This window comes from Armigeres subalbatus, chromosome 1 (assembly GCF_024139115.2).
Source record: "Armigeres subalbatus isolate Guangzhou_Male chromosome 1, GZ_Asu_2, whole genome shotgun sequence".
NCBI classification, from domain to species: domain Eukaryota; kingdom Metazoa; phylum Arthropoda; class Insecta; order Diptera; family Culicidae; genus Armigeres; species Armigeres subalbatus.
In genome coordinates this window covers 215,084,457-215,109,583 of record NC_085139.1, presented here as the reverse complement: position 1 = coordinate 215,109,583, position 25,127 = coordinate 215,084,457, and the positions used below count along the sequence as shown (strand labels likewise).

Below are 25,127 nucleotides of genomic sequence, written 5' to 3'. Positions count from 1 at the left end.
TGCCACACAAGTGACAAGATACATACCCATACAATGACGAGCATAAAAAATCTTTCAATTAATTACTGAGGAAATGTTAATAGAATGCTAAGTTGAAAAGCAGAGCAAGTTCCAAGTTGGAATTTAGAGGCATTGAAGAAGAAGAAAGGAAATCATCAAATGATGTTCAAAAATTCACGGTTTTGAAGAATACAGTAAAGTAAAACGTAAAACATAAAAGCGAACGCCAAATGGTCGGGGTTATGCTAAAATGCACCAAGCGGCTTACTTACTGACTTGTGATATTTTGATCGTGAAAGTAAAACGGAAATAATTTCATATCAATTCACCTACACATTTTTTGTAGGATACCCTTAGTTATGGGGTAGTGGAAAAACGATTTTCAATCAATTAAATCTGCTAAGCGAAAACTTGGGCTGAAGAATGGGTAATTTCATGATCAATTTGCATCAGTCAGGAGAAAAAGTTGTTGTAGTGCAAAAAATACAAGAAGACAATTGGTTAAAAAAATTTTTTGCAACAATCTGACAAATTGGACAAATGAATAAAACTGTGTCGGATGAGCGAGTTAGAGAAGATGAACGTTAATGACGATTAGAAAAAATCAGACGTAATTTTCCATTGATGATCATTATTTTAATGAGGAACAATCAAAGGAAATGGCCAAGAAAGGAAAATTGGAAATTAGACAATTAGACTTGATTGAAAATTTTAATCAAATCGTCTAATTCAGCGGTTCTCAACCAGAGATACATGTACCCCTGGGGTACCTTCGCTGACGTAAATGCGTAATGGCGGATGTACTACAATTCCAATGAAAACTTATTCAATTTAAAATTTCTTATTCCAAAACTTTGTATTATACAATATGCATGGCGGTCAGTAGCTCAAACACTTTTGAATCCTGTCTACCCCAATCAGAGCAGTGTATGAAGGGCTGTGGGACAAAAGATCATAAGGACAAAACATCGTATGAACAAGTTATAAAAATCTTCAATGTAATCTACCTGATCGAGACAAAATGTTGAATAATATGCTTCCGAACTAAAATCAAAAATCTAAAGGTTCTGAAGCATCCAGTTGAGAGACATGAAGCTTCGTTGCAAGAAGCTTGGAAGCCTCCTTCCGAAAGGCTCCTTCCGAAGCAACTCGTAAGCCTAGCGTCTATGCCAGCTTTCAATTACAAGAATACTGAGGAAATGCTAATACAATACTAAGTTGACAAGCGGGCCAAGTTCCAGTTGGAATGTAGAGCAATTGAAGAAGAAGAAGAAGAACATCTTTCCAGGGGCTTGGAGGCCTCTTTTCACGAGGCTCGGAAGGCTAGTTTAAAAAGCTCGGAAGCCTCCTTTCAAGATGCTCGGTACATTTCTTTCAAGAGGCTCGAAAACCTCCTTTCAAGAGGCTCGGAAGCCTCCTTTCAAGAGGCTCGGAAGCCTCCTTTCAAGAGGCTCGGAAGCCTCCTTTCAAGAGGCTCGGAAGCCTCCTTTCAAGAGGCTCGGAAGCCTCCTTTCAAGAGGCTCGGAAGCCTCCGTTCAAGAGGCCCGGAAGCCTCCTTCAAGAGGCCTGGAAGCCTCCTTTCAAGAGGCTCGGAAGCCTCCTTCAAGAGGCTCTGGAAGCCTCCTTTCAAGAGGCTCCAAGCCTCCTTTCAAGAGGCCTCAGAGCCTCCTTTCAAGAGGCCTCAAGCCTCCTTTCAAGAGGCCTGGAAGCCTCCTTTCAAGAGGCTCAGCCCTCCTTCCAAGAGGCTTGGAAGCCTCCTTCCAAGAGGCTCGGAAACCTCCTTCCAAGAGGCTCTGAAGCCTCCTTCCAAGAGGCTCGGAAGCCTCCTTCCAAGAGGCTCGGAAGCCTCCTTCCAAGAGGCTCGGAAGCCTCCTTCCAAGAGGCTCGGAAGCCTCCTTCCAAGAGGCTCGGAAGCCTCCTTCCAAGAAGCTTGGAAGCCTCCTTCCAAGAAGCTTGGAAGCCTCCTTCCAAGAAGCTTGGAAGCCTCCTTCCAAAAGGCTCGGAAGCCTCCTTCCAAGAAGGTCTGAAGCCTCCTCCCAAGAGGCTCGGAAGTCTCCCTCCAAGAGGGTCGGAAGTCTCCCTTCAAGAGGGTCGGAAGTCTCCCTTCAAGAGGCTCGGAAGCCTCCTTCCAAGAGGCTCGGAAGCCTCCTTCCAAGAGGCTCGGAAGCCTCCTTCCAAGAGGCTCGGAAGCCTCCTTCCAAGAGGCTCGGAAGCCTCCTTCCATGAGGCTCGGAAGCTTCCTTCCATGAGGCTCGGAAGCTTCCTTCCAAGAGACTCGGAAGCCTCCTTCCAAGAGGCGCGGAAGCCTCCTTCCAAGAGGCTCGGAAGCTCCCTTCCAAGAGGCTCGGAAGCCTCCTTCCAAGAGGCTCGGAAGCCTCCTTCCAAAAGGCTCGGAAGCCTCCTTCCAAAAGGCTCGGAAGCCTCCTTCCAAGAAGGTCTGAAGCCTCCTTCCAAAAGGCTCGGAAGCCTCCTTCCAAAAGGCTCGGAAGTCTCCCTTCAAGAGGGTCGGAAGTCTCCCTTCAAGAGGCTCGGAAGCCTCCTTCCAAGAGGCTCGGAAGCCTCCTTCCAAGAGGCTCGGAAGCCTCCTTCCAAGAGGCTCGGAAGCCTCCTTCCAAGAGGCTCCGGAAGCCTCCTTCCAAGAGGCTCGGAAGCCTCCTTCCATGAGGCCTGGAAGCTTCCTTCCAAGAGGCCTCAGGCCTCCTTCCAAGAGGCTCAGCCTCCTTCCAAAGGCTTGGAAGCCTCCTTCCAAGAGGCCAGGAAGCCTCCTTCCAAGAGGCCTCGAAGCCTCCTTCTAAGAGGCTCGGAAGCCTCCTTCCAAGAGGCCTCGGAAGCCTCCTCCCAAGAGGCTCAGGCCTCCTTCCAAGAGGCCTCGGAAGCCTCCTTCCAAGAGGGTCGAAGTCTCCTTCAAGAGGCTCGGAAGCCTCCTTCCAAGAGGCTCGGAAGCCTCCTTCCAAGAGGCTCGGAAGCCTCCTTCCAAGAGGCTCGGAAGCCTCCTTCCAAGAGGCTCGGAAGCCTCCTTCCATGAGGCTCGGAAGCTTCCTCCCAAGAGGCTCGGAAGCCTCCTTCCAAGAGGCTCGGAAGCCTCCTTCCAAGAGGCTTGGAAGCCTCTTTCCAGAAGGCTAGGAAGCCTCCTTCCTAGAGGCTCGGAAGTCTCCTTCCAAGAGGCTCGGAAGCCTCCTTCCAAGAAGCTTGGAAGCCTCCTTCCAAGAAGCTTGGAAGCCTCCTTCCAAGCTGCTTGGAAGCCTCCTTCCAAGCTGCTTGGAAGCCTCCTTCCAAGAAGCTTGGAAGCCTCCTTCCAAGAAGCTTGGAAGCCTCCTTCCAAGAAGCTTGGAAGCCTCCTTCCAAGAAGCTTGGAAGCCTCCTTCCAAGAAGCTTGGAAGCCTCCTTCCAAGAAGCTTGGAAGCCTCCTTCCAAGAAGCTTGGAAGCCTCCTTCCAAGAAGCTTGGAAGCCTCCTTCCAAGAAGCTTGGAAGCCTCCTTCCAAGAAGCTTGGAAGCCTCCTTCCAAGAAGCTTGGAAGCCTCCTTCCAAGAAGCTTGGAAGCCTCCTTCCAAGAAGCTTGGAAGTCTCCTTCCAAGAAGCTTGGAAGCCTCCTTCCAAAAGGCTCGGAAGCCTCCTTCCAAGAGGGTCGGAAGCCTCCTTCCAAGAAGGTCGGAAGCCTCCTCCAAAGAGGCTCGGAAGTCTCCCTCCAAGAGGCTCGGAAGTCTCCCTCCAAGAGGCTCGGAAGCCTCCTTCCAAGAGGTTCGGAAGCCTCCTTCCAAGAGGCTCGGAAGCCTCCTTCCAAGAGGCTCGGAAGCCTCCTTCCAAGAGGCTCGGAAGCCTCCTTCCAAGAGGCTCGGAAGCCTCCTTCCAAGAGGCCTGGAAGCCTCCTTCTAAGAGGCTCGGAAGCCTCCTTCCAAGAGGCCTCGGAAGCCTCCTTCCAAGAGGCCTGGAAGCCTCCTTCCAAGAGGCTCGGAAGCCTCCTTCCAAGAGGCTCAGGAAGCCTCCTTCCAAGAGGCCTGGAAGCCTCCTTCCAAGAGGCCTCAAGCCTCCTTCCAAGAGGCTCGGAAGCCTCCTTCCAAGAGGCCTGGAAGCCTCCTCCAAGAGGCCTCAGAAGCCTCCTTCCAAGAGGCCTGGAAGCCTCCTTCCAAGAGGCCCGGAAGCCTCCTTCAAGAGGCTCAGGAAGCCTCCTTCCAAGAGGCCTGGAAGCCTCCTTCCAAGAGGCCTCAGGAAGCCTCCTCCAAGAGGCCTGGAAGCCTCCTTCCAAGAGGCTCGGAAGCCTCCTTCCAAGAGGCCCGGAAGCCTCCTTCCAAGAGAGGCTCCGGAAGCCTCCTTCCAAGAGGCTCAGGAAGCCTCCTTCCAAGAGGCCTCGGAAGCCTCCTTCCAAGAGGCCCGGAAGCCTCGTTCCAAGAGGCTCGCAAGCCTCCTTCCAAGAGGCTCGGAAGCCTCCTTCCAAGAGGCCTGGAAGCCTCCTTCCAAGAGGCTCGGAAGCCTCCTCCAAGAGGCCTGGAAGCCTCCTTCCAAGAGGCTCAAGCCTCCTTCCAAGAGGCCTGGAAGCCTCCTTCCAAGAGGCCTGGAAGCCTCCTTCCAAGAGGCTCGGAAGCCTCCTTCCAAGAGGCCTGGAAGCCTCCTTCCAAGAGGCCTGGAAGCCTCCTTCCAAGAGGCTCGGAAGCCTCCTTCCAAGAGGCCTGGAAGCCTCCTTCAAGAGGCCTCAAGCCTCCTTCCAAGAGGCCTCAAGCCTCCTTCCAAGAGGCCTGGAAGCCTCCTTCCAAGAGGCCTGGAAGCCTCCTTCCAAGAGGCCTGGAAGCCTCCTTTAAATAGGGCTCAGCCTCCTTCCAAGAGGCTTGGAAGCCTCCTTCCAAGAGGCTTGGAAGCCTCCTTCCAAGAGGCTCGGAAGCCTCCTTCCAAGAGGCTTGGAAGCCTCCTTCCAAGAGGCTTGGAAGCCTCCTTCCAAGAGGCTCGGAAGCCTCCTTCCAAGAGGCTCAGAGCCTCCTTCCAAGAGGCTCGGAAGCCTCCTTCCAAGAGGCTGGAAGCCTCCTTCCAAGAGGCTCAAGCCTCCTTCCAAGAGGCTTGGAGGCCTCCTTCCAAGAGGCTTGGAAGCCTCCTTCCAAGAGGCTCGGAAGCCTCCTTCCAAGAGGCTCAGAAGCCTCCTTCGAAGAGACTCGGAAGCCTTCTTCCTAGTGGCTCGGAAGCCTCCTTCCAAGTGGCTCGGAAGCCTCCTTCCAAGTGGCTCGGAAGCCTCCTTCCAAGTGGCTCGGAAGCCTCCTTCCAAGTGGCTCGGAAGCCTCCTTCCAAGAGGCTCGGAAGCCTCCTTCCAAGAGGCTCGGAAGCCTCCTTCTAAGAGGCTCGGAAGCCTCCTTCCAAGAGGCCTGGAAGCCTTCTTCCAAGAGGCTCAGCCTCCTTCCAAGAGGCCTGGAAGCCTCCTTCCAAGAGGCTTGGAAGTCTCCTCCAAGAGGCTCAGAGTCTCCTACCAAGAGGCTCGGAAGCCTCCTTCCAAGAGGCCTGGAAGCCTCCTTCCAAGAGGCTCGAGGCCTCCTTCCAAGAGGCCTGGAAGCCTCCTTCCAAGAGGCTCGGATGTCTCCTTCTAAGAGGCCTGGAAGCCTCCTTCCAAGAGGCTCAGAAGCCTCCTTCCAAGAGGCTCAGAAGCCTCCTTCCAAGAGGCTCGGAAGCCTCCTTCCAAGAGGCTCAGGAAGCCTCCTTCCAAGAGGCTCGGAAGCCTCCTTCCAAGAGGCTCGAAACCTCCTTCCAAGAGGCCTGGAAGCCTCCTTCCAAGAGGCCTGGAAGCCTCCTTCCAAGAGGCTCAAGCCTCCTCCCAAGAGGCCTGGAAGCCTCCTCCCAAGAGGCCTGGAAGCCTCCTTCCAAGAGGCTCAAGCCTCCTTCCAAGAGGCTCGGAAGCCTCCTTCCAAGAGGCCTCGGAAGCCTCCTTCCAAGAGGCCTGGAAGCCTCCTTCCAAGAGGCTCAAGCCTCCTCCAAAGAGGCCTCAGAAGCCTCCTTCCAAGAGGCTCAAGCCTCCTTCCAAGAGGCTCAGCCTCCTCCCAAGAGGCTTGGAAGCCTCCTTCCAAGAGGCTCGGAAGCCTCCTTCCAAGAGGCTCGGAAGCCTCCTTCCAAGAGGCTCGGAAGCCTCCTTCCAAGAGGCTCGGAAGCCTCCTTCCAAGAGGCTCGGAAGCCTCCTTCCAAAAGGCTCGGAAGCCTCCTTCCAAAAGGCTCGGAAGCCTCCTTCCAAGAGGCTCGGAAGCCTCCTTCCAAGAGGCTCGGAAGCCTCCTTCCAAGAGGCTCGGAAGCCTCCTTCCAAGAGGCTCGGAAGCCTCCTTCCAAGAGGCTCGGAAGCCTCCTTCCAAGAGGCTCGGAAGCCTCCTTTCAAGACGCTCGGAAGCCACAATGATCCATCGGAGACTCGGAAACTCCCTATCAAGAGGCTCGTAAGTCGTAATCCTAGTTTCAGGAGGCTCGGAAGCCTCCTAAAGTCTTGTGGGAAGCTTGACGTATAAAACCAATTTGAATCAGAAAGTTTTACGGAAAAGTTATGGAATAATAAAACTTCAGACAATTTTTAGTTTTTTGGTTTGTTTTCAATATATCTTATAAAATACAAATTATGACAATTAATACAAGACAAATTATGAGAATGGCAAAAATAACAAACATTGCCAATGAGATAAATCAAACTAAAAATAAAGCCAAATCGGGTAAAAGAGGCAACTTGAGACATTCAGGCATAGAACAACATTGGAAATAATGAAAACTGCGGAATGCAGTGAATTGGTAAATCGACAACTTTGAAACAATTGGACAAATTGAAAATAAAGTGGCACATTTGCAAACATTCATCGTCCATGACCATGTTAATCGATGCTTGGCCATAGGCTGAAGGTCGTTAGGAAGAATTAGGCCGAAAGAGAAGTAAAAACTGAATAGTGAACAGTGAGAAGTTGGCAGTGAGTAGTGAGAAAATAAAAATGAGTAGTGAGCAGTTAGAAATTAAAAGTAAATAGTAAGAAGAAGAAAAGGGAAGAAATGCGAAATGAGAAGTACGAAGGTTGAAGAAACGTGGAAGAATGAAATAAAGAAGAAGAATGAAGAGTAAAGAAAAAGAACAAGAGAGAAGGAAGAAGAACAAAGAAAAATGCTGAAGGAAGAAAGGAGAATGTTTAAGAAAGAAGGGAGAAGGAAGATGGGATAATGAAAAGAAAGAAGGAAGAACGAAGAAAGAATAAGGAAGAAAAGGAAAAGGGAAGAAGGAAGAAAAAGGAGAAATAAGGAAGCAGGAAGAAGAAACAAGAAAGAGGCAAAAGAAGAAAGAAAGATGTAGAAGGAACAGGAAAGAACACAGGTAGAATGAAGCATGATGAAAAAGAAACCAGAAATAAAGAGGGAAGAAAAAAGAAAGAATAAAAGCAGGAGAAGGATAAAAGATCGAAAGGAAGGATAAAACGTCGAACGGAAGGATATAACGTCGAACGGCAAATGGTCGAAAAGACAAAAGAATGAAAGGCACAAAAGATCGCACGGGAAAAACGTTCGAATGGGACAAAAGGTCAAGAAGGACAAAATATCGAAAAGGGAAAAAGGTAAAAGAAGAAGGACGAAGGAAGAAGTAAGAAGGACAAAAGAAGAAGTAAGGAAGAAAAAAAAGTTGGAACAAGGGAGAAGAAAAATAGAAAACGGAAGAGGGATCAAGGAATTTAGGAAAAAGAAGGGAGAAGAAGAAAGGGATCAGGAAAAGAGAAGAATGAAGAAAGAAGAAGGCAGAAGAAGGAAGCAGGAAAGGGGAAGAATGAAGAAAGAAAAAGGCAGAAGAAGAAAGAAGGGAGAAGGAAGAAATAAGATGGAAGAAAGATGAAAGAAGTAAGAAGAATAGAAAAAGGAAGGAAGAATGAAAATGGTGGGAAGAAGGAAGAAGGAGTTAGAAAAAATTAAGAAGGAAGAAGGAGAAAGGAGTCTCCAGTAGCCTTGCGAGCAAAGGCGTAGGATTGCCAATCAGGAGATGTCGAGTTCAATTCTCGATCCGATCTAGGATGTTTTTGGATTGGAAACTTTCTCGACGCCCAGACATAGTGTATCCATTGTACTTGCCACACAAGATACATACTCATGCAATGGCGGGCATAGAAAAGATATCGGGCATAAAAAAGAAAGATGGCGATAGACGGTGGAGACGGAAGGAAGAAAAGAGAAAGAAGAAAGATGTCACTTTCGATCTTTTGTCTCTTTCGACATTTTGAACCTTCCGACCTTTTGTCCCTTTCGACGTTTTGTCCTATCGACTTTTCGTCCCTTTCCCTACATTCTCCCTTCTTTCTCCTTCTATCTTTCTTCAACTTTTTTATTCTGTTTCCTTCCTTTTTCCTTATTCCTACTTGGGATCTTCCTTCTGCCTTGATAATTCTTCATTTTCATTCATCCATTACTATTTTTACAGTTGCGATCCAGCCGAAAAACATAGACCTTTTGTCTCCGTTCGACGTTTTATCCTTCCTTTCGATCTTTTATCCTTCCGACATTTTGTCTTTCGACTTTTTGACATTTGAGTTATTTTGCATGATAAGCATCTCATCATAGCTGTGATGTAGTCAAGTTGTATTTCTGATCTAGTCATGTTTAGTCGAGCACGTTCAATTGAACAAAAATGACTACAGTCATGTTGTCTGAAAAAGACTACTACAAAATAGGTTACAACAAAAAAATATTCGGTTCAACGACTCATAAACCAAATGGCTTCTTCGACCTGAGCACCTGTTCTTCCAATTGTCCTGCTTTATGGTTTCTTCGACTACATAATTTTCAACCAATCGAACGGTTCGGTCAAACATGGTTTCCAGCGGTTTGATATCTAGCCAAAGAGGAAATCGGAAAAATGATTTGTCGGGCTGAATCACATACATAATCGTCAAATTAATTTAATTTTTTAACATCATTTTAACAACTCTTCAAACGCCGACAAGAAATTGTCGAATAGAGCCCAGAATTCACGACTATTTTTGTCGTACTATGAACACATCCACGACTTGGTTGTTGGCACTTTGGCAGTGTAACAATGAAGAGTTTCTCTTTGGCTTCGATGTAGGTTTGGATATGGCATTTTTTCAGGTTGGCGATATGTCAAACATTTTTTTTTGAGAACCTAATTGGGCCCCATTTTAACAGAATCTGTATATACGCATTAGTTTAAAACCCAGCAGGATACCGCAGCAGAGACAGACCCAGAGACTTATAGTAACGAATACTCCATAAAGTAATAAAATAATTCTATCAAAATATAACCTGGCAACAGGCTAAATTGATAGCGAACAACCGCCCAAGATAGAGGTCTTGCAAGTCGGCACTAAGTAATTTTCTACTTTGAATGGAATTCGAATGATGGTGTTTGTGTTCAGAGTCAATATTTCTCGAAATCAGTGCGATGTGTCTCACTCGATCAACTGTTTTCACTAAGGTTCGGTTACTAATTTAAAAACATTCCCACGTCAGACTTATTTTGAAGAGATCTTGCCGTCTTAGACACGTTTTCGCAAAAAGGGCATTTCTTTGGAGTCATTATTATATCCAACGAAAACTTTTCACAATTTTCAATGCATATCTTTCAAGCCGTAAGACAAATTTAATCACGCCGCTAATAAGGTTTAGATGAAGTCCGATACAAGTTTTATAATCATAAATTACACAAGCTTCAAGAATCTTTGATTTTTTCTCACCTTCCATATCCACGAAAGAACCACTATCCAGAAGCAGCATCGCATTGGTAAGCAGCGAGAAAAAATGGTATGGTTATGTCAGTTCCCTGAACCACAGATACCTACTCGAAGTAGCAGCCCCAGCGAATGCTGAACATGGCCAACCAGCAGTGCGGGTACCGACGAAGGGAAAGAGACAAGTTAATGCTGAAGAGGGCCATATTCATCATAACGAGAGGAGAATTTCGCACTGGCTTTGTGCCAACTGCCCTCCCCCGGGGGTGTGATGGGGAGCGCTTTGGTTGGATCAATGAATGGCAATTTTTCCCACACAAATACTTTTCTCGGCATGATTTTGGCACGAACAACACGCCACAGCCGGTTCTCACAAAAGTATGTTTATTGTTTTGGAACCCAACGATGTCGAATAGGGAGGAAATTTATCCGCTTCGGCACCGTTTTGTAGACGCTCATGTTCACACATGATGTAATGCGGAATCGAGTGGAATTTTGGATTATCCAACTGTATGAGGACTGTGAGAATGCTTTTGCATTGCTCTGAATTTGCTAACTTCTGGCGATCATCACCGCATCACCGTGGAACAGCATCCGTCCTCGGATGTCATCCGGCCAAACGAGAAACCATTAGTCAAAAATTGACAACCTGACCTCAATTAGTGGTCAGTCACGCCATTTCCAACCGGTTATCCCTGCTGGGGTGCTAAAACTGATCATCTACCCACCGATTGGCTGCGGTTGACATTACTCCGCGTGAACTTGACCAACAACGGCCATCAGATGCCGATATTGCCCGAAGCCATCAACCGGTAGGAATTGTGCCTCCGGACATGGCATTGACCAGATGAGAAGAGAATCCCTTTTCAGCGAAAATCCAATCTCATCAGCTGACCTTGATTGGTCCCTCATTCGCCGGGTCATATCAACAACCAAACAATAATGATGCAACGTGCGTCGTGGTCGTTAAGATCGATCGCCCCATCAAGAGGTGTCGAAATCATAACAGAGATTTCGTCGGAACGGTATTTTATTTCTTTGTAAAGATCAACATCACGATTAACGGGCAACCGTGTTGTTATTTATCGCTTTTTGGGGTCTGCGATCGCAAACCAGCGGTAGGTCGAATCGAATCCAATCGAACTCGAGATGCCCGTAGATGGTTAAGTGACAATCATGCAATGAAAGCAAAATTTATGGTGTAGGAATTTTGCCACAATAGCGGGATGAAATGACGTGATCGACTTGAATTACGGGTTTCATTTCGAATGTACCTACATTTACATGATTTGGGGGTCACTTACGCTCCATGCCGTAACTTGCGCACAATAATTGGTGTCTCATTTGAATTTTGAAAGTGCTTTTTGAACATTTCTTTAATGGACTGAACTATAACCAATGAAGTCTATAAATATGATTCCCAAGGAGACCGCAACTTCTTTTTCGTATTTATTTAGGTTCGCTGAGTACTGAGTATTGATTGACGTAAAACAAAACGCGATGTGTTTTAAAACAGAAAAAAAAATCTTAAAATGAATTAAAGATTCTCGCAAATGAACGACCGAAAAAACACATTGCAGCAAAGTAATCTCACAAAAGCTGAAGCCACCTTTAACATTATAAAGGTATTATTGTATTCTTATATAGAAAATATAAACGTTTAAAAAAATGCACTACGGAAAGAGTGATCCCTGCAATCACCATGCCATCTTTGCCACAGAATTCATCAATGAGTTTCTTTGTATTCGATGATTGACAACCCGGGCGAATTGGCGAAAAAAAAAGATTTATAAATAGATTCAATATTTAACTATTTCGTTGGTGCAAATCTTCAGCCGAACTGTTTTGAATGGCTGTTTTTTTCAGCTTTTTCCTCAGCTTTTAACTGGCTAATTATTCACCTCACTAGTTATCATCCTAAATATAAAAGCCCTGTTTGTCTGTCCGGTGACTAGCCAACCAGACGCAGCACGCGTGGAAATTCTCACCAAAAAATAAAATATTTCATAACAGACGTTAGAAATTTTGATTGAAAAAAACACTTGCCGCGGGCGCTACTGCGTCCACAAATAAACTAGTTGATCATATAAGTCAGCTACAAAGATAAGTAAAAATGTTGAATGGTAAATGATGGATTTGTGAAATACCTCAGACTGTCCAATCGAATCCTACGTTTATTCTACAATTATTTTGTAAACCTAGAAACTTCTATTTTTATTCGTAATCAGATGTGTGTGTGTCACCCTCTATCCCTCAACCAGCTGGGGGCGTTGGTCAAGTAGTACTACGAATAATTTGATCATATCGCATGTTCCGTAATGGTGCCCTTTTTGTTATGAAGACTAGTACTACAAAAAGGAATCACTTATGAGGCAAGGAACCTCAGGAAGTGTAGGGAATGGGATGTACTAGTTGTTCATAACAGGTACAGCAAAACATCACAAGGACGCCCTTATTCGCACTAACTACTCAGGGAGTAGAAGGTCGAGAAGAACCACCGTTGCTAACCAAAGCGTGAACAGGATATCTGGGACTCCAACAATATCCGCGGCAATAGTAGCAAACGATGCCCTGTGCGTATTTAGCAGTCATTGATATGATTTATGAAGCATCAAAAACATAATAGGGTAAGATGGTGTAATTCACCCCCCGTGGGTGATTAGGGGGGGGATCTTTTATACCTTATTACCCTAAAATAGAATAATTAGAACTGGCTCACCAATGTAATTTATCCTTTCGTTGTTGGCAGCTTCGGAAGAACTGCCAAATGGTGTCATTCAGCCATCTGAATCGAGACACAACCCCCGAGCCGACATCCCGTCTTCGAAACCATGCGCTGAATCCATATACGTCTTCGAACATGATGAGGAAGTCTCGATACCCAACGATGACAGCTGACTGCAGATCATCATCATGGGCACTGCTTCTCCAAGTACTAACGTCTGGATTTTGAGTCCAGGTAGCACGTTGAAATTCTAGCTTGGAATCCTTCCGGCGATTGAAATGACGGCGCGAGTGCAAGTGCGAGTGCAATCAATTCGGCTTGTGCGGTTTCCAGAATCGTTGATAATCAGCCGAAAAACTTAAAAAAAACTTGACAGCAAAAACAAAATGTGACCGTCCACGCACAAATGCTTGCTGCGACTAAAATATGGTGATCGTTAAGTGCAAAAGAAGAATTTTCAAAGCATTTATTTTGGGACTTGCCTTCAAGTTATCCAGCAAATTAGATTCAACTGAATTCAAACGGGAAATGCACTCTGTCCAAACCCATTTATGGAAACTTGAAACTTGAAACTCGATGAATGATCACTTGCGAATGATCTGAGTGCTGATTAACATATTCCATATAGGGTTAAGGCAGGCATTTTCGTCTTATCGTCTTAGTATCAAATACCAATAAAATAGAAGCTTTTTTGTCAAATTCATCCGTACCCAATCGTAAGCTTAGCCGAAACGTTCTGCTATAAGGTACACCGGGGCAAGTTGAAACGGTTTTTTGAAAGTTGAACTTTGAAGTGCTGTAAAAAAATCACCCTTTGATCAATTTTGAGTCCGTTTGTGGTGTTTGCTAGTTCGGGCCAAATATTATACATAAAAAATAAGCGACCTTACCAAACTTTCTAAAAATATTTTGCACACTAAATTTATTTTTGTATTTGCTCCGTTTCAACTTGCCCCGCATATCGGGGTAAGTTGAAACATTCCCAAGTAACAATTTCCATGCTTCTTGGATTTATCTAATTCTTATTGCGGACTTATGACAGCAATTACGAAGCTGACTGCTCAGTTTTATTGGCGCTCTTATTGCTATCAATAAACCTCCCATAAACCTGCTGAAAAATGCTTCAAACTTCAAATGCCTATTGGCCATATGAACAGATCTATGGTAGTGATGAAGAGCGTAATAAATCCAATTTTCAACGCTCGAATAAAGCTACAATTTTTGGTCATAATGTGGTCAAATAAATTACCCGCATAAGAATGTTTGTATTGCGAAGAGTTTATGACGGTGTTTTATAAAAGCAAAATTTTTCTGATCAAATTCCATGATGGCCATATTGAAAACGGAAAAGCATTTCACAGTCAGTGAAATATATCACTGAAATGCATGATTTAACGAAATTTTCACCGCTTATCATATATTTTCCGATAAATAATTTTATTAATTAATAGTTTGGGCAAAAATACTAATCGATTTAGTGGACATCCTAGATGTTGTGGTAATCAATATTTTCGATATATTTCTCTGAACTACGTTATATGGCCGGCGCGTGGTGTTCAACCTTATTTTTTTCACAACATTTGACCATAAAATCGGAAGCGCACTTCTTTTCAATGGTACAGAATCGAAAAAAACAACCTGAAATAAAATATTATTTTGTTGTCATCATCATAATTTTCACCAACAATCCATTTTGTTATTATTTTTCTGCAAAGATTTGTTTCTCTTTTTTTAATGCAACATTTTGACAGCTGCCGCAGCCAAATTCCCTTTTTGCGGGTGGTTTAAAAGGGTTTATAAATGCTCTTATAATAGGTTTATAGTGGTTATCTGGAGAGGGCCACTTGGTAATATCTTACTCTTATAGTGGTCATCAGAAGGTTGCCGTGTATTACTCGGTTTTATTGTTAGATCTTATAAATTGATCTTGAAAACCATTCTTAGAGCGGAATAAAACTTAAAATGTTACTTGGGTTGCGCTGTATACAAACATAAACTAACTGTACCGTATCAAAAACAAAATATATGTACGAAGTGTGACTCAAGATGCACGAGGTTGTAAAGGTGACTATGCTATGCCAAAATTCGCATAATAGTCCCATGTATATTTTTGACGATTTTGATTATCTTTCAAAAAATAGCTTAAAATTGTCTCCTAAAACCCTGATAAAATAGTAGGCTTTGTTCTAGAAATTTGAAAATCAAATCCCACTTGTCTCATCTTGATATTTACTCGCATAAAAGTCACATTCCATATTTTGATGCTCTATACTCTTTTCTTTGAATTGTACGCTTGATTAAATCGGCTGTGGCTTTTTCATAAATTCACATTAATTAACCAGCGTATCTTTCATAGACCCTCGATTGGAGAAAAGGGGGCTGGGGAAGTGAAAGGTGGAGTTATCGAAATGTTTACATGCTCTATGATTTATTTTTTGAGAGCCAGTGCTCACAGCGAAAACTGTAGTATAGGATAAAAAGGAGCCTTGCAGCTTAAACATGGCTCCTTTTTATTCTATTCTTCAGTTGAGATTGTAGGAGGGTTGCATTCACGACGGAATGGGCAGAAATTTATTAAAATAATTTTCAGAGTTTTGGACCTTTCTATTAATTTTTGTTTTCCGAATGTATTTACGGACCATGTTGAATACTGCAAATTGTAATTGCGAGGGTGACATTTTGAATCGTTGTTTCAACTTGCCCCGCACCACGCATTTCTATTCGCCCCGATGGGTTTAAAATGCGGAGCAACATCAAACTACCAGAATACAAAAATTAAAACGTATCTTCCATCGATTTTTCATAATCACTATGTTTATTCAACATTGAATGATTACCTACTCTGAACATTTGATGAAAAAACACTTTCAAACATCATTTTAAGACCTGTTTCATTGGCACGTCAAAAAAGTTGGTTCGAAATTTGCAAAGGGCGAAAAGTAAACAATGGCAGGGATTGCTTTTTGTAGCTGCAATCTTCCGGGAAAGGCAGTCAGAAGGTGCGTTTAGGGGAGTAATTTGTTGAAAAAAATAATCAGGGCATTCGGCCATTGCTGATCTAAATTACAGCTTCCGTTTCAACTTACCCCGCATTTCAACTTGCCCCGGTGTACCTTAGTGGAGTTCTAGCAAAATGACGTTGATAAGAAAATTATTTTGAGCTTTTTAGTGGAATGTTTTCACCTGTCATAAGACGAGTTTAAACAATCCCATTGAATTCCACCACTTAATTGTATCCTGACAGATACGTATTTCGACCTCAACAGTAAGGCCGTCTTCAGTGTCTTGTACTTGACTCGACTCGACTAAGTCGAGTCAAGTACAAGACACTGAAGACGGCCTTACTGTTGAGGTCGAAATACGTATCTGTCAGGATACAATTAAGTGGTGGAATTCAATGGGATTGTTTAAACTCGTCTTATGACAGGGGAAAATGACGTTGCTTTCATTGATTTAAGCCCCTATGACGATGGACGGAAATACCTGCCGTGTCCCTACCAGTCATTAATGTAAGCCAAATGAAACTGTTATTTTATTCTATTTAAAAAAAGATCAACATGAGAGTCGAACTCAGGTCCGCAGAGTGAACGTCCTCTTTGCTCTCACTTTACCGTCTTCACTTCTTTGAAAGAATAACGCCCAAAGAGTAACAAGTTCTGATCTTTGGTAATCAAAATCAATCGTCACAAGCGTGGCCATCTTTTGTTCCGGATAATATTGTTTCATGTAAACATATTGTTTCAGGGTGAATAAAACATTGTTTCAATAGAGTTTTATTATAATGGAAAGGTGGCGTGTTTATACAGCTTACTTCATGCTCTGTTTATGTAGCATGGTGGCTATTTGTAAACATGTAAATAGAACTATAATAGATAATTACGGTAAATAAATGAAAGAAATATTAATTAATTTAAACTGTTTTGGCTCTTTTTATGTAAATCTTGCATTTAAGTTATGGTTCAATTTTTTTTGTTAAATATCTTGGCTGTGCATATGCACAGCACATGTTTCGAAATGGACAAATTGATATGAAATTTGCGAAAAAGAATCCACGTGTCTTGGAGGGACTCGAACCCTCAACCTCCTACTCTCTAAATAGGCGTGATAACCCCTACACAACAAGACCACTTAAAGGTCACGTTTGCGGAAAAGCCATCAGAATCCGAGTACCAACCTCCACCGTGGTTAGCTCTTTTTTGCAAATTGAATATCTTTCGGATGCTTGATTTGTCCAATCTCCACATGTGCTTTACTGTTGTATATCCACAGTCAAGCGAGTGCACATTGTTTATTAAACGAGAGGATTGCACTCCATGCCTCCCAACAACAGGCTGGGCGGGCTGGTATAGAATGCGAATCAATCGCACTCTGCTGTGCCAAAGGCTATATATATATAGCCAAGATATTTAACAACAAAAAAAATGGTTTTCGTACGGCCGAGTTGCCGAATAATATGCAATTAATTGTTATGGTTCAATGTTTATTAGATCTTTTTGTATAAATTATTCAATATAGATACCAATTCGACACCTGCCAAGTTCACTAAATGTATATTTAACCCATATGAAAGAATGAATGTTAAATTTCATCTAAGATGAAGCTTCACAGGTCGCTTCGTGAACTTCCACGACCGTCCAAACCAAGAGGTTCAGAGGGTTCAGAAGGATGAGAACCCTTTCAGATCCGATACGTTATGAGGGAATGAGATGGCAGTTTCATTCGTAGGTTTATGATGGCAAATGACTTAGAACGGGAAAGTTGATGGCCTTTGGGAAGGTTCAACAACCCCGGACATGATTCGAATAACCTCATGACCTATCTGAGGCAATTTGGGAACACACTGGATCATTTCAACCGAGACCGTGGAAGTATCCGGGAGCGCTAGTTTTTTAGTCTCTAGTATCGTGAATCTGTTGTGGTATATGTTTAAACGACATTAGAAGTATTTAGTGTTTTAGATTTTTCGTTTATTCATTTCCGTTAGGCTAGGGTTAGGCTAGGAGGGTTTTCAAGGAAGATCAACAAGAAAAAATACCGACCCTTTTGTCCATTCGAACAGGAAGTGGATCTGATTAGGAGCCGGGTAGATCAACTGACAAAAGGTCTCGGTTGACTGACGGTTGAAGCACTATTACCATAGGGTACTTAGAAGGGAACCTGAGTCCAAGGAAGGAGAAGCCTGGCGGCGAGAGCTGCTGGAAATAATCATGGGCGCAATCGAGAAGCCACCCAAATCCTTACAAGCACCGGAAGGCGTGGAAGTTGAGGAGACGCTAGAACTGGCAGCTGGGGGAATGAGATGGACAGTAACAAGTCGGAGAAACCATTAGAAACTACTGGAGAGAAACGGGAGACGGATAAGTTAAAGTCCGCCGGGGCAATACCGAAAGAGACGAATAACAAAACAGTGAACAAACAGCAGGAAACGGGTACAAAATCGTTAGTTCAGCTATCATATGAAGAACTGCTGAAACGTCCGGTGAAGCTCGAAGCGCAACTAGAACAAACCAAGCAAAATGAGAATCCTGACGCATACGAGTCGACTGATAGGACGTACGTTAACCACACAGTGCATTTACCAGAAGCAAGGCGCGGGAGCACAGAGCGTGAACGAAACAGCCAGGCAGCAAACTCGCAGTTTTCAAAGGACAATATACGGAAATACTAGCGATTCGGAAGACTACAATGGTATTAGAGGTACTGACCAGCAAAACAGAAGCACGCAGCAAGCATTGCGTAGAGAATTCGAACGAGAATATTCAAGAAGCGCAAGCGGTTCAGATTGGTACGGGGACCAAGGCAACAGGGGCCTACGTCAGCATAGAAGCATTGAGCATTGGAAGCTCTCTTTTTCTGGGGACAATAAGTCAATGTCAGTAGAGAATTTTTTATATAAATTGAAAAAAGATCGCGATCTGAGAAGGTGTCCATCTAATTCTGAAAGGTCCAGCATCAGACTGTTTTTTTACGTACGTAGACGAGTTTATAGTCTGGAGAGATTTTGATCATAGGATACGCTAACGCTTCGGGAATCTCAATCATGATCAGGGCATCAGGCTGAAAATTCAGGAGCGCAAACAATTGAGGGGGTGTCTTCTACGGTAACCATCTCAAGGAAATGCTTCCGTCCTAAGAAAACAATCATGAAGCTATGTAAACATGTAAAACTGCGAACTAGACTTCAAAAAATACCATCACGCCGTAGGGATTCGAGCATAATTTGAGTGAGAGTGGAGATTTTTATCGATATACTGATGAATTGGGGAACTAAACGATGATTCCAAGCCAATAGTAGTAGAGATCATGAGCAAATAAAGGAGTTTGGCGATGACCTGAGTATAGTAGTACATTGACAAAGCAAAAAGGGAGTGATGAGCGCTCGTTTACAGATTCAAGGTCGAGAGAGTCCATAGCCTCTAAGGCGTGCTATAACATGGTCTACATTTACATTCGTTTTATTGATTACATCACCAGTAGAGGTCATATATTTTTTTGCTGTGCACTATAATGCAAAGGTACCGACGGATTCCGCAACGTCGTTTCACAGTATTGTTGCAGTGTTGTTTAAAATGTTAGTTTTTTTATGTATTCTTGGCTCTACATTCCAACTGGAACTTAAATATTACTACGGTTATTAATTTTGAAATTTTCAATGCCCGCCATTGTTTGAGTGTGTATCTTTGTGTGGCAAGCACAATGGTAACAAAATTCCTATTTGTGGAATTCAAACAACGAAATTTTAGGCATAGTTATAGAAAACCTTTCATGCAAGAAATCCATTATACAAAACAGTTATTGAGTTATTGACATACTATGGAATGGTTTTTGAAATTCCAAGCAACATTTTTAGTTTTATAACGCCCTTGAAGACCATTAATCACTTTACAAGAGTGCTTTAAAACCATTATAAAACCATGATGTTACTGAAGATTACTTATATCTTCCCTATAAAACTGTCTATTGCTTTTCGAAAGTATGGAAATGCTTAACCAACAGCCATGCAATCTATACCGTAAAGAATCCTGCTGTTTTTTTTTTTGTGGACAAAAATTTAAGCTCTTTTAGTGGAATGTATTCAACCGTCTAAGACGAAGTAAGTACTCTCCATTTAATTCCACCAATTATTTTCGATATCCTTACAGTTACGTATTTCGACCACAACTGTGTGGTCGTCTTCAGTGTCTCGTACTTGACTCGACTGCAAAGATATCGAAAATAATTGGTGGAATTAAATGGAGAGTACTTAATTCGTCTTAGACGGTGTTTTTTGTGGTTTAGGCAAATTGATCCATGGTGCTGCAGTGGATCTTTTCATTTTCCACAGATGTTAAGAATAAGATGCCCTCCTTTGCATTGCATTGGTTTTCTCATTCTGGTTGACCTTCGTGGATGATCGACCCTACCCAACGAACATTGATATAGGTAAGGACTTATATGATTGAAAAAAGGCTTCTACAGCTAAAAAATGAGCTTATTCAGCATAAATTGTTTGTTGGGCAACCACATTACCCGGTATCCCGAAAGTTATCGACTGGCATTGGCAAGGATGCTCTAAGCCCAAGGATATTTGGGATGTTTACTATGATATGTCGCTACGACATCGGCTTAATCGGATAAGATTAGGATTGGCTGACCCACAATAAAACGCTGCATTAATCTGTCAGCTGTAGAAACCTGTCCTGTTACTTCCGGAGGCTCCAAAGCCCTGAACCGACTCCCAAACGGGAAACCGAACCGTAAGTGAATCTGAGTTCGCATCCAGCGGTTCCTAACATTTCAGCCATCGACCTACGGAGAGCCTCTGAATTTTCTCATATCCTGTGAAGCGTCTCGTTCCATTCGTTTACGATGGCTTTGGAGGAGTGCCAGCTCTTCCATGAATGCTAGTAAACTCTCACCCCCTCTCGAGGACGACATGATACGTCCAGGGGTATATCCAACAACGACCAGAATGTTGTGGGCAAAAGAAGGAGAGGAGGAACCTCAAAATCCCATCCATGGCAATCGCATAGAGTGGTAATTTAAAAATCAATCCAGTTTACCCTTTATTCCCATGTTTTGATAGAATGAATATAAGAACTATAAGATGAACTCCAGACGGAAAGTTTGAAGTTATCTTATAGTTCTTATATTCATCCTAGTCCTAGTCTTTTTGAAAAATTGGAAGACCATAAGAGGAAATTTAAAAGTTGAAATTAAAGATTTTTTCTTTAAGTATTAAAAAAAAAAGAATGTGCTTTTCACAGTGTACTCTGTGCTTCGTCTTTGGCGTTCTTGGTACGATAGCGATTGGTTTCAGCGTTGCTGTTCATAATAATGCTTTCAAAGCTCGAAACGAATTTGCTGATGAGTGAGCTTGCCCTGGAGCATAACATGACTTTCTTGGTAATGAACCAGCTATTCCAATATCCACGTGTTGGGTGAAGCTTTTGATTAACTCTAGGACTGCCACTCAGCATAGACGGCATTGGATTTAATTTTACTCATATCGTCAAACAAAATTGTATATCTAAGAGCCATTTCCGATATTAAAATCTATTTATAAACGCGTTGAATCATTTGCCGTGATAGTTGTGAATCCGCTTGTGGAACTTCTTATCATCTGATATGTTACTGTCCAGTTTGTGCGCAACTGCGATTCTAATAATTTGGTAAACAATTACTAAGTGAAATTTACTCCAGAAACCTGAACCTTCAGAGTATTATGTTGTTCATAACCCATACAGTGTATATCCTCTCCAAGGGCCCCTTTTCCTCCAATCCACATTCCTTTCCTTTCAGTTCACTTCCTTTTCCGTCTGGCGTGTAATTGAAAAGATTGCGATGACACGAATTTCCCAAAGTGAGGCGAACGTGCCCCTAGAGCCGACGTTCTGATACCTGATACGTTTGACAGATCAAAATCGAAAACAGAAGAATTTTATTAGATAATTTGTAACACAGAAGCATTTAAAAAAAAAACAACTCCGTCCACTTATGTTCGGATGTGTGAAATTGAAGATCTAATGGTCATTCTTCTTTTACAGTAGATTGACTATTTTCGAAAAAAAAACATCTGCTTCAAAGAAAGGGATAGATCTTAGTATTTTATTTTAAAGATGGAATTATGTTCACCATAATGTTTCCAATCGGAAACGTTTGAAGCAGGTTGAAGCATTGGCTTTCTTTAAGTATAGAAAGCTTTGTTGCTGTTCGTGCTGCCAAAGAAATCCAATCGTTTTTTAGTCACCTATTATAAGACGAGTTTAGTACTATTCCATTTAAATCCACCACGACGTAATCTTTACAGATACGTATTTCGACCTCAACCTAAGTCGAGTCAAGTATGAGACACTGTAGAAGACTTTACAGTTGAGGTCGAAATACATCTCTGTAAAGATTACAACGTGGTGGAATTAAATGGAATAGTACTAAACTCATCTTATGATAGGTGAAGGCAGTCCAGTAAAAGAGCTTAATAAATTAACCGTTTTTGAGTGTTTTGAAAAAAAAGCTTGGAAATTCCGAGACTCTCCAAGAGTATCAAATGCAATGTTATCGAACCATAATAAAATCAACAAACTGCTGAAAGGTGTCGAAGAGTAACATAATGTTCCAAAAAGGAGCAGTTATTATATACGACTTTTGTGTTGTGACTCTTGTGTATGAAAACTAGGATGAAAACTAGGATGAATAAACTTCAAAAAAGGTTTACGATTCGTCGAAATAGTCATTCGAAGATTGCAATATATTCGAACGACTAAATATTGTTTACAATAATTGGTTTTCTCAGTCAGGGAAAATACCCAACACTCTCGCAAAAAATTTAATAATTTCAGAAGCAAATTTACTCTATATTTCTAATTCGAAACGAACTACTATTGAAATAATTGTATATCAGTCTTAACACCCTTTATAATGTTGACTCTGAAAAAAGGTTTAGGTCTTATTCGTTTAAAAAGCACGCTCTTGAGCTTGAGCTTGATCTTGATACTCCATTATGACTAGAACATCTGTTCTTGCACAAAGAACCACACATCTTCAATGTACAAGTACTTTTGATCTGATTTTGTTAGGCAACACTGGTGCCTGCCACGTCAGAAAGTATAGAGGTGACAGAAATGGAAACGACATGGAAGTCCATTTCCAGTTCTAGTGATTACCAAAAAATGAAAAATATAGATACAATTTCAAACAAGATGAATAGAACATGCCTGGTATTGAACCCATGACCTTCTTGCGTATGAAGCAGCAATGGTAGCTATATAGCCGTTTCAAGTCCAAAAAACACTTTCATTAATGAACTGCAAAAATATCTTGCACGTGACGAGCTCGGAGGTCTAGTGGCTACCGCTTCTGCATTATTGACAGAAGGTCGTGGGTTCAATTCCAGGCTGATCCCTTTTCTACTTTGTATTTCTATGTTCCATGTTTCACGTTCTACTTAAACGATTCCTACTGTTATAACCTTCCACACTAACAACTCCAAGATACTCCATGGCACCTATGAGAAGTCGTAGAGTTTTCCGCATCTTTACAAGTAAGCATCCTTCCCCCTTCCCCAGCATTCGCAAGAACGCTGCTAGGACAGATCTTCGACTATCGGAGGATGCGTTGCTTCCATCTAAGAGATAGTGTTTTGTCCCAAATCAATATCTGTGGTAACGGATGAAAGTGATGCTACTCTCATACAAAAGTTCAGACTTGTACCATCTACGAATTTGTGCGAATTGCTTAATGCTAAATGCTAAATGCTTGTGAACTGTACAGATATCGGAAGGGTGTTTTTCGGCTGGATAAGATTTACTTTTCAGAAGTTGGCTTTCCCAGTCCTAAGTATTAAGATGATGGTTTATTTACTTGCCCGACGTTTCGGCCTTGATAAAGACCACAACCCATCGGCCGAAACGTCGGTAAATAAACCATCGTCCTCATACTTCAGACAGAGGAAGCCAACTTCCGAACTGTACAATTATCTTGCACATGTTTCACTAAAACTTTTGAAACGGTTTGTTTTGGAATAATTGTGGGCTTTGAATGTGGCCGAAACACAAACGAAACATTGAGTTGACCTCACAAAAAATTCAGAAGAAGTGATAAAAAAATAAGGTGGTAATTGAAATGTGGGAACTATAATAGGCCAAGCAATTCATAAAATCTATCGGCGTAAAAATAAACCCACTGTAGTTTGTTTTAACTTCTTAAAATTTAAAAAAAATTGGAAATCTACAAAAGAATTGAATAAGAGAGGTGAGCCAGCCCAGGGCTGAAAATCTCTAAAATAAAGACAAAAAAATTGAACTTACCGTTCTCTGGAACCTCATCCTTCTATCCAATCTATAAGATGTTCTTCTGCTACTCCACCAGCGTCAATACGAAAATATTCTTCTTTCCTTCCAAACCACACAACAGACACTTCTCACTAATTAAACCCTAAATAAGAAAAACAAACATGAAACAAAAGGAGAAACAAATGAAATTTGTATCCGATTTCAAATCCGCTTCTAATCGTCACAAGAAAGTTACTACAAGGAAGTTATATCAGCAAAAATACATCAATTTCACTTTCAATTAAAATTCCTCTAACAATAACTGATCCGCACAAAGCAAAAAAAAATCAAAATCCAATTCATATGCACATCAGTTATGACTGAAATCGATAAATCCGTCCGATTATGAATGCCAATCCCGTCCAGCAAGGGTAAATCACTTTTGCTCTTCTTCGGCAAATCCGTTTCCACACACAATTGTTGCTGGTCTTGCTCCACTACTGAATGTTGTTGATACGACGAGCAGCGCACCAGGCAGCAGAGGCCGATCGATTCACATGAACCCTTCTTCCATAGGCCAGCGCGCGATCGACGTGTATTCCAACTCTTTTTTTTCCCACTCGATCACATACAGCGTGACGAATCCACTGTAGTGTTCCTCAATTGTCACCCCCTCAGGGGGGAATTCCACTACTTTGTTGCAATCCAACTATTGATTTCGACACCATTAAGTCAGTGTTTCGTCTCAACCAAACACACAGTCGAATTAGACATATGGGTGCTTCTTTTGCCGTCACTAATTGATTCACTTCGGTGCAATCCTTCAATTTCACGTTGAGACATCACATCAGTTTATCCATTCGAGTCAAGTCTTCGAGAATTCTTCCTTTCAGTCCCTTATAAGTAATTCACAATTGTGGAACAAAAACACAAGGATCAAAACTCACACGCGTTCGACACTTTTCCTCGACAGAGATAGAGGGGGGGAAACCTCGGCGACAATCGAAACCGACTACACCAGGGGACGTTCTTTAGTAAAGTGACTTTAGTGACCTATCCTGCACGGTATTTTATAACCTTCCAGGGGCGACTAACTACCAGCTGTGACGTATCTGCACAGGGCGTCGCGGCGCGAGCGGTGAGTTTTGCAGAGCGCAGCGAGCATGCGGCAGCAGCCACAACGGGCCGGTTGCTTCTCACCTTTTAAGACCCCAAGTACCGAACACTCAGCACGGGCACTGGATTGACTCTGGCTAAAGCACAAAGTAGCAAAACTGAAGCGATCGCGAGTGCGCTTACCTTTAACTACTCGATCCACTTGGCTGGCTTTTCTGAGACATTACTCCGGCGGCGATGCGGGGTCTCTCGTTCGAGAGGACGGCTTTGTTACCCGCGCACATAGAGAGTGAGAGTGGGTCTGTTTACTTGGTGGGCACATTTTTGCGAGCTAATTGTGTGTAGATTTCCCTTTCGTTGGAACTACTGATGAG

The 25,127-nt window shown here is 42.8% G+C and overlaps 1 protein-coding gene across 2 annotated transcripts in view; it reads right to left on the bottom strand.

Moving 5' to 3' along the window:
- LOC134205762 (PAX-interacting protein 1-like) overlaps positions 1-24,683 on the bottom strand; it is a 151,717-nt gene extending 127,034 nt beyond the window's left edge. The window contains exons 1-2 of one of the 2 annotated variants that reach the window (XM_062681329.1): positions 24,587-24,683; positions 23,674-23,800 (exon numbers count right to left, since the gene is read on the bottom strand). In XM_062681329.1, coding sequence (XP_062537313.1) covers positions 23,674-23,691 — 18 coding nt within the window. In that variant the 5' untranslated portion in view covers positions 23,692-23,800; positions 24,587-24,683. Of the gene's footprint in view, positions 1-23,673; positions 23,801-24,077; positions 24,540-24,586 lie in introns of those variants that run through there. The other variant, XM_062681330.1, reaches the window with a different exon arrangement.
- Between the last annotated feature and the right edge of the window lie 444 nt (positions 24,684-25,127).